The sequence below is a fragment of the Astyanax mexicanus genome, chromosome 10 (genome assembly GCF_023375975.1).
Source record: "Astyanax mexicanus isolate ESR-SI-001 chromosome 10, AstMex3_surface, whole genome shotgun sequence".
Lineage (NCBI taxonomy): Eukaryota > Metazoa > Chordata > Actinopteri > Characiformes > Acestrorhamphidae > Astyanax > Astyanax mexicanus.
The window spans coordinates 53,798,993-53,815,002 of record NC_064417.1 but is presented as its reverse complement, the minus strand read 5'-3'; the positions used below and the strand labels follow the sequence as shown (position 1 = coordinate 53,815,002).

The 16,010-nt window shown below is 33.2% G+C and overlaps 3 protein-coding genes across 5 annotated transcripts in view; 1 reads left to right on the top strand and 2 right to left on the bottom strand.

Annotated features, from left to right (window-relative positions):
- Positions 1-2,699, bottom strand: part of btk (Bruton agammaglobulinemia tyrosine kinase) — a 31,224-nt gene extending 28,525 nt beyond the window's left edge. Inside the window, exon 1 of the mRNA XM_007236470.4 lies at positions 2,589-2,699. The gene's annotated coding sequence lies outside the window, so the exon portion shown is untranslated. The remainder of the gene's footprint in view (positions 1-2,588) is intronic.
- gsr (glutathione reductase) overlaps positions 1-16,010 on the top strand; it is a 50,747-nt gene that overhangs the window by 26,550 nt on the left and 8,187 nt on the right. The window contains exons 1-5 of one of the 3 annotated variants that reach the window (XM_022683636.2): positions 11,177-11,604; positions 13,073-13,099; positions 13,314-13,402; positions 14,006-14,075; positions 15,134-15,281. In XM_022683636.2, coding sequence (XP_022539357.1) covers positions 11,587-11,604; positions 13,073-13,099; positions 13,314-13,402; positions 14,006-14,075; positions 15,134-15,281 — 352 coding nt within the window. In that variant the 5' untranslated portion in view covers positions 11,177-11,586. Of the gene's footprint in view, positions 1-11,176; positions 11,605-11,718; positions 12,248-13,072; positions 13,100-13,313; positions 13,403-14,005; positions 14,076-15,133; positions 15,282-16,010 lie in introns of those variants that run through there. The other 2 variants (XM_022683635.2, XM_022683637.2) reach the window with 2 other exon arrangements.
- Positions 4,322-8,211, bottom strand: LOC103035169 (cytochrome b-c1 complex subunit 8). The gene is made up of 3 exons (XM_007236471.4): positions 8,114-8,211; positions 6,168-6,334; positions 4,322-4,482 (listed from the first exon to the last, which is right to left on the bottom strand). The coding sequence occupies exons 2-3, from the start codon at positions 6,319-6,321 to the stop codon at positions 4,388-4,390; spliced, it is 249 nt and encodes an 82-aa protein (XP_007236533.2). The 5' UTR covers positions 6,322-6,334; positions 8,114-8,211; the 3' UTR covers positions 4,322-4,387.

Here is a 16,010-nt window from a genome sequence, read left to right as displayed (position 1 = left end):
AAAAAAATAAGAGACCACTTCAGTTTCTGAATCAGTTCATATTCATAAAGTTTAAATAGTTGGTTGGTTTTTAATCACAGTTTTTGTTTTCATGCATCTTGGCATCATGTTCTCCTCCACCAGTCTTACACACTGCTTTTGGATAACTTTATGCTGCTTTACTCCTGGTGTAAAAATTCAAGCAGTTCAGTTTGGTGGTTTGATGGTTTGTGATCATCCGTCTTCCTCTTGATTATATTCCAGAGGTTTTCAATTTGGTAAAATCAAAGAAACTAATAATTTTAAGTGCTTTCTTATTTTTTTCCAGAGCTGTATAATCTTATTATGAAAATTTTATTATTCTATTTTGCTCTCTTAATTTTCTTAAAAGAAAATTAAATAAGCCATAGTCTGAACAGTTTATAATATATATATTGATTATATTGCACAACCAGTCCCCATCTGCCTGAATGGTTAAGCCACAGTGCAGTATATTATTCTTGTTATATAGCTAAGAGGTTTGTAAAGTAGAATGTATATATAATAATTCATTTATTCAGAAGGAATAATGATAAAATCAGTAAATCGAATAAATAAAATGTGTTTGTAAAGCTTTTTTAAATAATGATAAAACAGCACGCAAAAAATAAAACCTATTTAATAATAATAATAAATTATTTATTCATTTAAATAATAAAAAAATATAGTAGCCATACATTACTGGAGAAGGTCTAATACTAATGCTAAATATCTTCAGCTTGTCAGCTTTTTGTTTTGTTATTGTATATACACAAGTTTTTATACAATTTTAAAAACTGCAAATACTGCATATCTAGGAGTGTATGTAGAGTACTTTAATTCTCTGAATATATTGTTTGTTTGATTATATTTTATGCTCTTTAAACTTTTTTAAAGCAAACATATTTTGAATAATTTTAAATACTGATATTGCACCACTAGGTCTTAAAAATGAACCTGCTAACCCCATCATACCTCCCCCCATTATATTATGCAACAGTGTGTTGAGTAAATATTGGTCATTATATAGTTACTCTCACAGCCTGATATTCTGTTTTATGCTGTTCTGTGCCATAAACACAGTGTAGAGTGTTTCGGTGTTCATTTTATTTATTCTCATTGCATGTGCACAGTTTTCATTTTTTAATGAAAACTGCAAATATTGTATATCTAGTATGTATGTAGATTACTTTATTACTCTGAATATATTGTTTGTTTGATTATATTTCCTGCTCTTTAAGTTTTAAGTGTACGTAGGATAATTAATAACTCTTGAATATTTTGTTTGTTTGATTTCTTGCTCTTTAAATTTTCCCAACAAAAACTAAAACAAACACATTCTAAACATCTTTAAATACTGATATTGCACCAACAGGTCTCAAAAATGAACCCCTTTAACCTCGTCATACCTCCCTCCATTATATTATATATTTAACAGTATACTAAGTAAATATCAGTCATTATACAGTTATTCCCACAGCCTCATATTCTGTTTTACGCTGCTCTGTGCAATAAAGACAGTGTAGAGTGTTTATTTGTAAATTATATGTATTTTATTATGAAAACTGCAAATACTGCATACCTAGTATGTATGTAGAGTACTTTATTACTCTAAATATATTTTTTTATTAATTATATTTTCTGCTGTTTAAATTTTCCCAACTAAAAAACTAAAACAAACATATTCTAAACATTTTTAAATACTAATATTGCACATATTGCACTAACAGGTCTCAAAAATTAACCCCCTAACCTTGTCATTCCTCCCTCCATTATATTATATATTTAACAGTGTACTGAGTAAATATCAGTCATTATACAGTTATTCTCACAGCCTGATATTCTGTTTTACGCTGCCCTGTTCCATAAACACAGTGTAGAGTGTTTATTTGTTAGTTGTATGTATTTTTATTGCATATGCACAGAAATTGAATAAAAACTGCAAAAATTACTGTGTATATATGAGTGTACGTAGAGTGATTAATAACTCTAGAATATTGTTTGTTTGATTATACTGCAATTACTGTATATCTAGGAGTGTATGTAGAGTACTTTATTACTCTGAATATATTGTTTGATTAATTATATTTTCTGCCCATTACATTTTCCCAACAAAAAAAACTAAAACAGACATATTCTAAACATCTTTAAATACTGATATTGCACATATTGCACCAACCGGTCTCAAAAATGAACCCTCAAACCTTGTCATACCTCCCTTCATTATATATAATACATTATATTATTATGTACAGTGTACTGAGGAAATAAAATATATTATACAGTTATTCCCACAGCCTGATATTTTGTTTTATGCTGCTCTGTACAATAAACACAGTGTATAGTGTTCATTTGTTAATTGTATGTATTTTTATTGCATATGCACAGATTTTTTTATGAAAATTGCAATTACTGTATATCTAGGAGTGTTTTTTTTTATATTATTATATTTTTGTATTGATTATATGTGCTGATCTCAGATTTGTCCCAATAGAAATCTAAAAAATACATATTTTAAACATTTTAAATACTGATATTGCACCACCAGATCTCAAATATGACCCCCACCCCCATACCCAGTCAGTGCTTACCTGACTCCCAGATCCTCTCTGACCCGTTAACCCAGTCTGATGCCCGGTCTCTGAGCTGGCACTCACTGGTTTCCGTGTGTTACTGGTGCTGAGTGAGGGTGAATACGAGCTGCAGTTGAGTTAAACCCCACCCTTTCACAGGACTTTTCATCAGTTCCCCTTTTGCTTCCTGCTCATTTTCATATAACGCTCTGTTATACACTGTTAAAATACTTTAGCACCTCCACTAGCCTGCAGAGCGACAGCACTACAGCTGAGAAAAAAAAATACAAAGTTATCCAAAAGCAGTGTGTAAGACTGGTGGAGGAGAACATGATGCCAAGATGCATAAAAACGGATTAAAAACCAGGGTTATTTAACCAATTATTGATTATTTTTGAACTCCTAAACCTTTATGAATATGAACTTGTTTTCTTTGCATTATTTGAGGTCTGAAAGCTCTGCATATTTTTTGTTATTTTAGCCGTTTCTCTAAGTACTCTAAGTGACAATATTTTTATTTGAAATTCGGGAGAAATGTTGTCTGTAGTTTATAGAATAAAACAACAATGTCCATTTTACTCAAACATAAACCTATAAATAGCCAAGCGTACACCCAGATTTGTTTGAATAATTAAATAAAATAACATTGCTGTTCCCGTAAATGAGCTGCTGGAGCTCCTTCACAGCGTCAACCAGCAGCTCAGTTTCCTCTGCTGAGAAGAGTTTGTTGAACACGTCCAGGTAGCTGCACCGTTACAATAGCAATCCACCAAAGTCAGAGCACACCTGATCTACTCTTAAAGAGAATGATGAGAAAGAGACACTCTGGTTTATGTCATGTAACGCCCAAAATTAACCACACACATGATTAATTAATAAAATTAGTACATGATATATGTTTATACTTCTCATTCAATCACAATCAGATTCACACTATAGGGGTTTTATTAAATGACGAGAAGCTGGCATGAAAACAAGCTGAAATGAAACAGGAATAATGAGGCTATTTTTAAAATGTAAGGAGTAAAAAAGGACATAATTGTGTGAAAATATATGATTACTTTAGTAAAGTATAGATAACCAACATTCCTACTTAAGTAAGACAATTAAGTATTTGTACATAAGTTAACACCTCAAACCTAATTTACAATTACCTACACTTCCTAACTAGGCAGATTGATCCTTCCTGCAGCGTTCATGCACTTTTTAACCAATACATTTCCATTATATTTTTCATGACTATTTCATGCTTTCAAGGCAAATTTTTTATGACCATACAATTTTTAAATCATCAGTGCAGACATTGGTAATAAAACTAAAAATCAACTAAAACTATAATCAAAATTGATTATAGCAGGTCTAAAATAGATCAGATAAAATGTTGACCCTAACCCTTTAACAACCTTTAATGATAAAATGTTTATTACATCCTGAGAGCTTCATTGTGTAGAGCTAAATTACTCAATTAACCCTCTTTTCCTTCTTCCCCTTCTTCACTCCTCTACCCCATTATTTCCCCTATGACCTCCTTTAAGCCCTACCTAAAAGATGTTTTACTTTTAACTTCTATTACTTTTGTACGTCTCTATTGTAAGTCGCTTTGGACAAAAGCGTCTGCCAAATGTAATGTAATGTAATGTAATGTAACTCTGAGCTGATGTAATTGTAGTTCTAGTCAAATAGTCAAAATTTTCTCAAAATCTCACTTTTCATAACAAATATAAACCTACTACAAAATGAAGACATGAGAATATCTTTATAGATCATTTAATAATATAATAAACATTAAACATGGACAAAAGGGACAGTGATAGGATTTAATTTTCATGCTCGTGGTCGGCGAGGTTCTTCCTCTTGCCCTGCTCGTGGACGTGATTGCCCCAAGTGTAGGTCAGGTACATCAGAACCATGGCTGTGAAAGAGAGTAAAGGAAATATTAAATCACCCAAACATAATCAATACAGTTCCTACACTTAAATAAATACCAAAACTGTTATTTAAAATGAAAAAGAAAAAAAGTAACGTGTGTGTGTGTGTGTGTTTATGAGTAAAAAACTGTATGTTGCTATTGTATATTTTAATGGGGAAATGCACAGATGTATTATTTATAATATTTTTTAACCAGTAATTAAGAGTATCTCGATTACAAATAAAGTATTGAGGCATTTTCTTTGAATCAAGGAATAAATAATAAAGCTTAAACAACATTGTATTTTACCCTGACTACTTTGAAAGTGGCACAACGCATTTACCTCACCCACAAAAAGAGAAAAGAGAAAAAGAGCATGACCCGAGACAACGCAAGATTAACCAAGCGGAAATCAATGAGATTAACCTTTAATTAAGTGTCCTTAATGTCCTTTACTTGTCTGCTGACATAACAAGAGCCCTGCGGAGGTCTACGTTTCTGTTTCACTGCTGTTGAATGTGTGGGCAGTTTATTATAATGGTCATAAGCATGCCCTTAAGGTTACTCTAGACTTCATAAATGGTTTGTTTATTTATTACTATATATATCAGTAAAAATACAGAGCTGTTATATTAATAAGCTAAAAAATAAAGGTAAACGTAGGCAATGTTTATTTATTTATTTATTAATGCCTTTTTTATATTTACAAGAAACACTAAGTTAAGCATATTTTAAATTGTATTTATTTTTATTTGTGTTAACAATTGGAAACGTTCCTAGACAAGTGCTAAGCACAATGTGAATTTAAGAAAGAAAAATGTAAATCCAAAAAAAACAATTGGTTGTTTATTATTAAGTGATTTTATTAAGTGGTTTATTATTAAGTTTTCTATTGTGTATTTATAATTGCCCTTTAAGCAGGCAAAAAAAGCCCTAATGTAAAGTGATAGAGATAAACTAGGGTTAATTATTGATTATTTTCATTCTGAATCACTCAATATTAAATTGGTAATTAACAGATAAGCTTAATGAGGGGTGGTACAGCAAAGATAAAACTTAAACTCAGTCCGACAAAAAGAAAAATTACACAAGATACGACTGCCTCATCTGCCACTTCCTGCACGTTCCTGCATAAACACATTTTGCAAAGATCATAACATTTTTACACTAAAATATTCCAAAAAAAGAATAGATCATAAACTGCATTAAATTAATGGTGGTTAAATAGGACACTAAAAGGTTTCCACTATATTACAGATTTCATCTTAACAGTATGATTGGTTGTTCACTGATACTAAATGATACTGAAAGCTATACTAACCTTTCCACACAGTATTTGGGACTTTTATTATGAAAACAAAACGAAAATTTAGAGATAATTGCCAATGCAGGCAATGCCAGCTGTTCTTTAGACAAATAACAGTTGATGTTTATTATCAGAATGATGTTACTGTGCTGGTTAGATATGTTAAATTCTGCTTTTAAGAATTTTGTGTACTTAAGAGGCTGATGTGGCAAAACAGTTTAAAAAACTGATTTAACTTAACTAGAACATTGTGGAGCAGGCACATAGAGACATGTCTCTACTCTATTAAATCCTGTTTCTAATGCATGTCCCTCACACAGAAATGCCCTTATACATTTCTGTTAAATCTGTACACAGATTTGATGGTGCTGAAGGAACTTACGTGGTGCAACCTTGAAGACGGATGCTCTGAATCGTCTCCAAACGTTGGGAATTCCCTTTGAAAAGTAGTTGGCGAAAGCTCTCTGCTCAAACGGAGAGATGCTGTAGGTGATTATGTGCCGGACCTTGGCCAAATCTCCAAAGTGGCGTCCCATCGTGTCCAGAGACCTGGTTTGAAGACAACACAGATCCTTAATTAGCTTAGTTGATGATGGAAAAACAACCTTCACTTAACATATTCTTGTGAGGGTCACTTAAGTGTAAAATTTGACAATGAATCTGCATTCATTCAAAGTTTATAGATTTGAAATAGCTGGGGATCTGAGTCTACAATTATAATAGCGCTCTTAGGAGAAGGGAGCTCCCCACAAACAATTAATTTAATAACAATAATAATAATTATATAATTATGTCACTTTCTACACTGCCGTATAACAGTACAGGCTATACGAAAGTAGAAGGGAATTTAAAAAAGACATACATAATTAATATAAGTCAAGATTAAAATAAAGGTGTAAAATCGAAAACAAAAAACTAATTCCTACATCCGAAATAAATGTAAAAATGTATGTTCATTCAACATTCAGTAAACTTCAGTTCTTCTGGGTGTTTTATTAAATAAAATCTACAAATAGGCTCTCTGTGGTGTCTGTCCTGCTAGTTATGATAAGTAAAGACATTTAGTACAGCCTGTTCTATTGTCAAACATAATGTCTTACAACACTACAGACAAAAATAATAAAATAATCTTTAAAAAATTGACTTTTTTTCTCATAAATCACCATCTAACAATGCTCAGCAAATCAGATCATCTGATTGTACCCCTTTAGGATAACGGTCTATATCAAGAGCATGATTATGCTAATATATTATTCCTAATCAAAATACAATCTAATTTAAAGTATTTAGGTAAGTTTACTGCTTATTAATGAAGGTTACAGGTTATAGATGTTGCATTTATGTTGTAGTAGTCTTATGATTGATTTTTGTTTTTAAGTAAATTAAATAGCTAATTAGTTTAATGTAGTATATTATAGTGAAATTGGGGACAAGACAATGGTGGAGATTAGTTAAGTGAAGGAATCTAGTATTAGAAAGCCATTAAAATGACCTAAATCACATTTAATGTTGATTAGCAATATTAATTAGCTTAATAACACTCCTGATACAGATCATTACCCTAAAATCAAATGATCTGATCAGTTCAGGGTGTGGGAGATTTTTACCACATGTGGCCATTCGGCCTCATGAGGAGATGATTTAGGCACAAAGCCAATTTTGTGTTTCTTAAAAATCCTGAACAAAAAATAGTCAGTAATTGTTTCAGGAAGGTGTCAACCCACGGCCTGCAGTCATATAGCTAACCCAACTAGCTAACTACCTCCTGGAAGGTCACAGCTACTATAGCTAGCTATGTAAGAGCTACACGGTGAGAGACATAATTAAACAGAGAATAACAAACTGATCAGGAAACGACATGATTTTATAAATCAGAAATCAGACAGCCGGCAGGTAAACAACAAAATCAAGCTTAGCTAAGACAGGCTAGGCAAGGCTAGGCTAACTACAATATCTAGGTTACAATACAGATAATAAGATTAGTAAGATACTTAGTTCCTGTTATTATTATTAAAATCACACATTTAATGATCTTATAAGCAACTTTAGCTAATTCAACCAGTGTCGTTTATTTAAACAGTCCTGCTCATATTTAATATATAATGTAAGCTAACCTAGGCTAAGCTAAACTAAGCTAGGCTAGGCTAAATCACGGCTAGCTGAAGACCTTGCTTGACATTGGTTAGATTCTTTAAATCAGTAATAAAAATCTCACATCACGAACTCGTTATTCACCCAACACAGAACATATTATTTACTAATCCCGGTATACTCACAGTAAATCGTTAGATTAAGAGAACATATTATTAATATGTTGTAAACTGTTACCTTTGCTGCTAACAGACCCCTCTCACGCTCAGCTCTTCGCCTGTCTGAGAACCTGAGGGCAACCGGAAGTTTGTTTTTCAAAATAAAAGCTACTGCGTAGAAGCATTTGTTGTAGCAGTAGCTAGTACGAGTATTACAAATATTATGTATATAAAGCTCTAGAAAAAATATAGACCACCTAAAAATGATTATCACAAGCCATCAAACCAAGCTGACCTGCTTGAATTTTTGCACCAGGAGTAAAGGCATAAAATGATCCAAAAGCAGTGTGTAAGACTGGTGGAGGAAAACATGATGCCAAGATGCATGACAAATAAACTGTGATTAAAAACCAGGGTAATTCCACCAAGAAATTTCTGAACTTTCAAAACTTTATTAATATGAACTTTTTGCATTATTTGAGGTCTGAAAACTTTTTCTTTTCTTTTGTTCTTTGCATTTCTCATTTTTTTTGCAAATAAATACTCTTAATGACAGTATTATTATTTGGAATTTGGGAGGAATGTTGTCCGTAGTTTATATAATAAAACAACAATGTTAATTTTACTCAAACATATGCCTGTAAATAGCAAAATTAGAGAAGCTGATTTAGAAACTTAAGTGGTCTCCTATTTTTATTCCAAAACTGTATAAACATAGTTTATTAAAAAAAAAAATAATACAGAATAAACTTGAATTAATTCATAAAAGATTTGTATTGTTTAAGAATTATATATTCGTATATCTAGATATTTGCAGAAATGGGAAGCAAAATGTCAGTTAAAACATATAAAGAAAACAGAATCACAGCTAGTTAGCTAGCTAGCGTTACTAATTAAGCTATATAAACAGGTTAACCTACTTAACTATATTAGTTAATAGCTGTTTTGATAATGTAATGATGCATATATCCTAGCTAACTACAGCCTATCTAGGTAGTCACTACAATACTCTAAACCAGTGCATTTAACCTGCAAATAACATGAAGAAATACATGCTACTTTAGGTGATGGGAGAGGGCTAGTTTCTCCAACGTAGGCTAATTTACAGCTTTCCTGGAAATTAGTCCGTTTAACTACACTAATTAAGTAAGAAGAAGTTAATTAACTAGCTAAGCTACATAAACAAGTTAACTAGCTAGGTTTTGGTAATGTATCGTTTCATATAACCTAGCTAACTACAGCTAATGTTAGGTGGTAACAATGCTACTCTTAACTAGTACTTAGTATCTCAAAATAATGAGATAGCATCTCAATATAAGGATTTAGTAGCTCAAAGAAATGACTTACTAACTCCAAAATATCAACTTAGTACCTCAAAATGACAACTCAGTTATCTAGGGTTTGCTGTTTTGAGATTTTTGGGAGTGTTGTACAGTATTGTGGTAAGTCACAATGTAAAAGCTTGCTCTTTTATATCGGTGGTCAGACAGTCTCAAAACAATGTCTTTGTATCTAAAAATAAAAATGTGTTAAAGAAATATCTCAAAATAATAACTTAGTGCTCAAAATAAATACATGCTACTTTAGGTGGCGGGAAGGGGCTAGTTTCTCCAACATGGGCTACTGTTTAGCTTTCTTGAAAATGAGTCTGTATTATAAGTAAATAATATATAAAGTATTAAGTAAGAATTGCAGCTAGTTAATTAACTTGTTAACTAAGATATATATACACTAGTTTACTAGCTAGGTTAGCTAATAGCTGGCTTTGGTAATGTATCGTTCCATAACTTGCTAACTACAGCTAATGTTAGGTGGTAACAAAGCTACTCAAAACTAGCACTTTGTAATAATGACAAAGTAACTCAAAGTAATTACTTACTATCTCAAATTAAAGACTTATTATCTTCAAATATCGAAATAACTACTAGTTAGCTAACGCTCAGTTAGCTAATAGCTGGCTTTGGTAATGTAACGCTGCATATAACCTAGCTAGTGCTACAGCTAACGTTAGGTGGTGTCAACGTTACACTTAACTAGTTACCTTTATTTTACCATTAAAGATGATCACATTCATAGCTAATATTACTTTCTGCAGTTTAAATGACATAATCTGTCCGCTGGGGGTTAGTTTTAGCGGTATGTTTATAGTACAGGTTTTTTTGGATTATTGGGAGTATTGGAGAGTATTGTGGTAAATCACAATGACTAGCTAAGCTCCAGCTTTCATATCTGCATTCAGACAGTCTCAAAATAATGATTTATTATCTCAAAATAAGGGCTCAGTGTCTCAAAATAATGAGGTAGGATCTCAAAATAAAGACTTAATCTAGTATCTTAGCACTTACACTTAGCAGCTTTTTTTTTTTTTTTTTTTTTACAAATTAGTCAATTAAACTACAGTAAGTAAATAGAACCACAGCTAGTTAGCTGACTACCTTAACTAGCTAACAGTTATACTAAGCATACTAAGTAGTTAGCTAGCTAACTTACCAATATGAGCTAACATTAGCTAAAGGCTAATTCACTTAATAAAGAGGGGGGTTAGTGTTAGCTGTGTGTAAGTTATATGGTAAAAGTTTCTGGAAATTTGGGATAATTTTAGAGTATTGTGTTAAATCACAATGACTAGCTAGCTAAGCTCAGGCTCTTAAAATAGTGACTTAGTATCTCAAAATAAAGACTTAGTGGTTTAAAATAATGACTTAGTATCTCAAAATGAGGACTTAGTGTCCCAAAATAACGAGATAGGATCTTAAAATAAAGACTTAACCTAGTATCTTAGCACTTGCACTTAGCAGCTTTCTCACAAATTAGTCAATTAAACTACAGTAAGTAAATAGGACCACAGCTAGTTAACTGACTAGCTTAACTAGCTAACAGTTATATTAACTAGTTACCTAGCTAACTTACTTATGTTAGCTAACGTTAGCTAATAGTTAATTTACTTAATAAAGAGGAGAAATACGTGCTACTTTAGGTGGTGGGAAAAAGACAGTTTCTCTAACATGGGCTAACTTGCAGCTTTCTCAAAAATTAGTCATTTAAGACATTTAAGTAAGAATCGCAGCTAGTTAAATATCTAGGTAACGTTAGCGTGACTAGCTAATCTAACATTATATAAACTAGTTAACTAGCTAGGTTAGCTAATAGCTGGCTTTGGTAATGTAAAGTTCCATTTAACTTAGCTAACTACAGCTATTCTAGCTACTGTATATTTACCTTTATTTTGCCTGTGACGATTATCATATTCATATCTAAGGTTAAGGCTCTTAAGATAATAACTCAGTGTAGTATCCTAAAATAAGGGCTTAGTTTCTCAAAATAATAAGGAAGACTATCAAAATAACGATTTAACCTAGTATCTTAGCACTTACACGTAGCAGCTTGTGCAATAAATACAATAATATACAATAAATAAACAGAACCACAGCTAGTTAGTTAAGTAATTAGCTCACAGCTACATGAACTAGTATTACCTCTATTTTACCTGTAAATATTTTCACATTCATAGCTAACATTGCATTCTGCAGTTTAAATGACAGAATCTGACTGATGGTCTGTCCGCTGGAGGTTAGTGTTATGTGTATATGTATGTTATGTTATGTGATTTAACCCAGTATCTTAGAATTTACACTTAGCTAATTAGCTAACTAGTTAACAGCTACATAAACTAGTTAACATTACCTGTATTTTACCTGTAAAGATTATCACCTTCATAGCTAACGGTACGTTCTGCATATTAAATGACAGAATCTGATCTAACGCTATTTATATTGCTCTGGTCTCGGGTCTGTCCGCTGGAGGTTAGTGTTAGCTATGTGTATATAGTAAACGTTTCTGGATTATTGGGAGTATTGTGAAGTATTGTGGAGTATTGTAGAGTATTGTGGTTAGTCACAATGACTAGCTAAGCTCCAGCTTTTATATCAGCGGTCAGACAGTCCCGCCCTGTAGTTCAGCCCCGCGGGCCGCAGCGGATTTCCTGCTCATGGAGGTTTTGGTGAAGTTGTGTCGGACGCCGGGTTTTCTGTCACTCCGCCTGTCCGCCTCTCCCGTTACTGTTCTCCGCCGAGCCATGGCGGACCAGCCCGTCTCCCGGTACGATCTGCTGGTGGTAGGTGGAGGATCCGGCGGGTTAGCCGGTGCACGGCGGGCTGCGGAGCTCGGGGCCACCGCGGCCGTGATCGAGAGTCATAAACTCGGAGGTACCTGCGTGAGTAAAGACCCGTTACTAATTAGATCTGTTTATCTGGGATTTATAGAGACTTTAATTACATATTGGGGGTTTATTTGTTCCTGTAGTGCATGAAGATGAATGAGGGGTGTGTAACGTTAGTTAAGTTATGTGTTTTTATGTGTAGTTTTTCTTTATTAACTTGTAGTTTTTGTGTATTTGTGTGTGTATTCTCTGTGTTTGGGTCATTTATTTAGTCTAAACATTGGGAGAACAGTCACATGAACTCTGCGAGGCCTCCAGATTCACCTACTCTTTATGTTTGGGGGTTTTGTGAGCTGTGCTGGTGTTTTTGTGTTTATGCTGTAAAAGCTTAAACTGCTTTGGTCCAGTTCTGTTTGTGTTGTTTTGGTGGGGAATATATTTAGTTAGATTGTTTGGGCGTAGATTACAACCAATGTTTATGCTTATTATGTGATCAAACACTAATTATTTGATCATCTGCTTTCTTAATAACCTCTAATTCTATCTGTAAAATAGTGTTTTGCAATGTTGAGGAGCATAATATATTGTGAATGTTCATATACTGCAATATAAGTAAAGTTTGATTTCTATCACAAGTATTACCTATTGTTTTCAGTTGTTAATTATTAGCCTGTGTATTAAGTATTATCCTTTCATTATTAGTGCATTATTAGCCACAACTAGGCCTAATAACGAACATAACTTTGGATGATTATATATGATTTACACACATGTGTCTGAACTGGTATCAAAGTGTTTTTTAGTGAAAATAAAACATTTCTGCTTATTTTGTAAACAATGGCAGACTCATGTTGGATGTCTTTTATTTCTTTATCACAGGTAAATGTCGGTTGTGTTCCAAAGAAGGTAATTCCCCTTTTTTCTTTCTTTAAATATGTAATAATAACTTATTTTGTTCACTACATGCTCAACTATTTTCCTGTAGAGAATTCATAACCTTCCTACTATTATATTTAAATGATTATGAGCATTTAGCATTATAATATCTTGCCTTGATTTTAGAGTTTTCATTAAAAACCCTATTTTATCTGTTAAAAAAATGAATACACTTGTTTGGCAGGTTATGTGGAATGCATCTTCCCATGCTGAATTTCTGCATGATCATGCTGACTATGGGTTTGAAGGGGCGTGTGCACGCTTTAGCTGGCAGTGAGTACAATTATTCATTCATTAAAGTGTTTGATTTCCTGGATAGTTGCTGAAACCTAATAAAGGATTCTACAGTTGAAAAACCTACAAACACAAAATTAACAAACTTCAATTCTGCTATTTTATTCTAATCTCTGCAGTGGTTGTTTTACTTTTGTGGTGAAACACACCCTTTTTGAGAATATTGTGCAATATTTCCTGTCACTCCTGTGTAATCTCAGCAAATGCAATACATGCGAGTGTTTAACTGCCAGTTCTTTGTGCAGTTGAGAGCATGCAGGGCCAGTATCACCAATATCGATGCTAATACTTTAATTAACAGTTCATTGTGTTTATTTTATCATTATATCTTTGACATAACATTGCATACGTTTTATATGTTAATAATATTGTTTATCGCAATTATTTTTGGGACAGTATATAATCCAAACAAATATAGTTATCGAGTATAGTTATATATGATATATATTGTAGTAGTGTTTATTAATAGTCAACATTTGTTGAGTTCTAATTTAACTTTAAACTTCCCTCTTCTTTCTAACCCACACTGATCCAGAGTAGTAGAAAAAGTAAAGTGATACCTGTTTTTTTTTATGCTTTCAGGTCGATAAAAAACAAACGGGATGCTTACGTTAGTCGTCTGAATCAGATATACCGCAACAATCTTGACAAGGTATGCACTTCTTTTAAATGCGCTTTATTATTTATTTAGTTTTTTAGTTACTTGTTATATTTATGTTGAAGCCTAAAGCTGAATATTTCTAACAGTGTTTAACACTGTGATCAGCATGACTCTGTGATTACCTCCCGGCCGCTGCGCTCCTCCAGTGAACGTCGCCTCGCTTTGCCAAACATTCACACAAAGCAATCCAGACTGTTCTCATACAGAGTTCCCCAATGGTGGAACAAACTACCTTCTACTACCAGATCAGGAGAATCTCTCACTATCTTTAATAAACTCCTGAAGACAGAGCTCTTCAAAGAGCACTTACTCTCCTAACACTTCTAACTAACTACCTTCTACTACCAGATCAGGAGAATCTCTCACTATCTTTAATAAACTCCTGAAGACAGAGCTCTTCAAAGAACACTTACTCTCCTAACACCTCTAACTAACTACCTTCTACTACCAGATCAGGAGAATCTCTCACTATCTTTAATAAACTCCTGAAGACAGAGCTCTTCAAAGAGCTCTTACTCTCCTAACACCTCTAACTAACTACCTTCTACTACCAGATCAGGAGAATCTCTCACTATCTTTAATAAACTCCTGAAGACAGAGCTCTTCAAAGAGCTCTTACTCTCCTAACACCTCTAACTAACTACCTTCTACTACCAGATCAGGAGAATCTCTCACTATCTTTAATAAACTCCTGAAGACTGAGCTCTTCAAAGAGCACTTACTCTCCTAACACCTCTAACACACTAACTACTTCTAACCTCATTTCCTTCTTCCTCTCCTTCACTCCTCTATCCTATTATTCCCCTTTGTCCTCCTTTTATCCCTATCCAAAGATATTTTTCCTTTAAACTTATTTTACATTGTACTTGACTATTGTAAGTCGCTTTGGACAAAAGCGTCTGCCAAATGTAATGTAATGTAATGTAATGTAATGTAATGTAATGTAATTATTTGGTTGGTAATTGAATATGTTGTTGGTTTGGTCGGGTTGATAAATAATGCACACAGTTCGTTGTGTTAATGGTAATGTGTGTTTTTTTTGTACTCAGGCCAAAATTCACACCATTCAAGGCCACGCGCGCTTCACTGGTGATCCAGAGCCGACTGTTGAAGTCAGTGGGAGGAAATACACAGCCTCACACATCCTCATCGCCACCGGCGGACGCCCGTCTACAGTCAGCGACGAGGATGTACCAGGTGAGCTGAGATCAGTATTCAGGTTATTTGCCAGTTGTTGCTGTTAAAATATTGGTGCAGCCAATCGGCAGAAACCTGTGGGTTGTGGGTTTGCTGTGTTTTCCATGTGTCCGGTCTAAGGCATATCGTACCGTACGCAATAATATTGACAAAAATTCTAACACAATAAGAAAAATTCCATATTGTGATAAATCTCGATATTTTTGAAAGCATCTATTTTGTATTTGTATTTATTTTAAATTGTTTGTTTTCAGTTTTCATTAGGGCTGCAACTAATGATTATTTTGGTAGTCGACTAATCTGACGATTATTTTTCCGATAAGTCGATTAGTCAACGATTATTTCTGCCATGTGCCACATCTCTAAAAACGATAGAAACAGCAGAATATGAGATTTTAAATCCTTTTAATTGTCATAATGTTGTTTAAATGTGGAAACACTGATTATTTAGTGAGTAAATATGTAATCTGTCGTGTTTGGGAGACACTTTTGGAGACACAGACTAAGTTGAGTGTAACCTGTGTGATTGGTCCATTTACCCATCATCCATTTTTGTTACATTATTTATTTATTTTGTTGCACTATTATTTTTCTATACACAATTTTGGGGAGTCTTGGGGAGTTATTTTGTTGCCTTAGTAATTTCTTATACTGTTTTGTAATATCTTCAAAAAAAAATTGTCGCAAAAATACTCTGAAATATCATGATATTATTTTAAGGTTGTATCA

Coding starts and splice junctions, on each gene's coding strand:
- LOC103035169 (XM_007236471.4), bottom strand. CDS start 6,321: ATGGGACGCCACTTTGGAGATTTGGCCAAGGTCCGGCACATAATCACC. Junction 4,483..6,167: donor CGTCTTCAAGGTTGCACCAC/GTAAGTTCCTTC, acceptor TCTCTTTCACAG/CCATGGTTCTGATGTACCTG.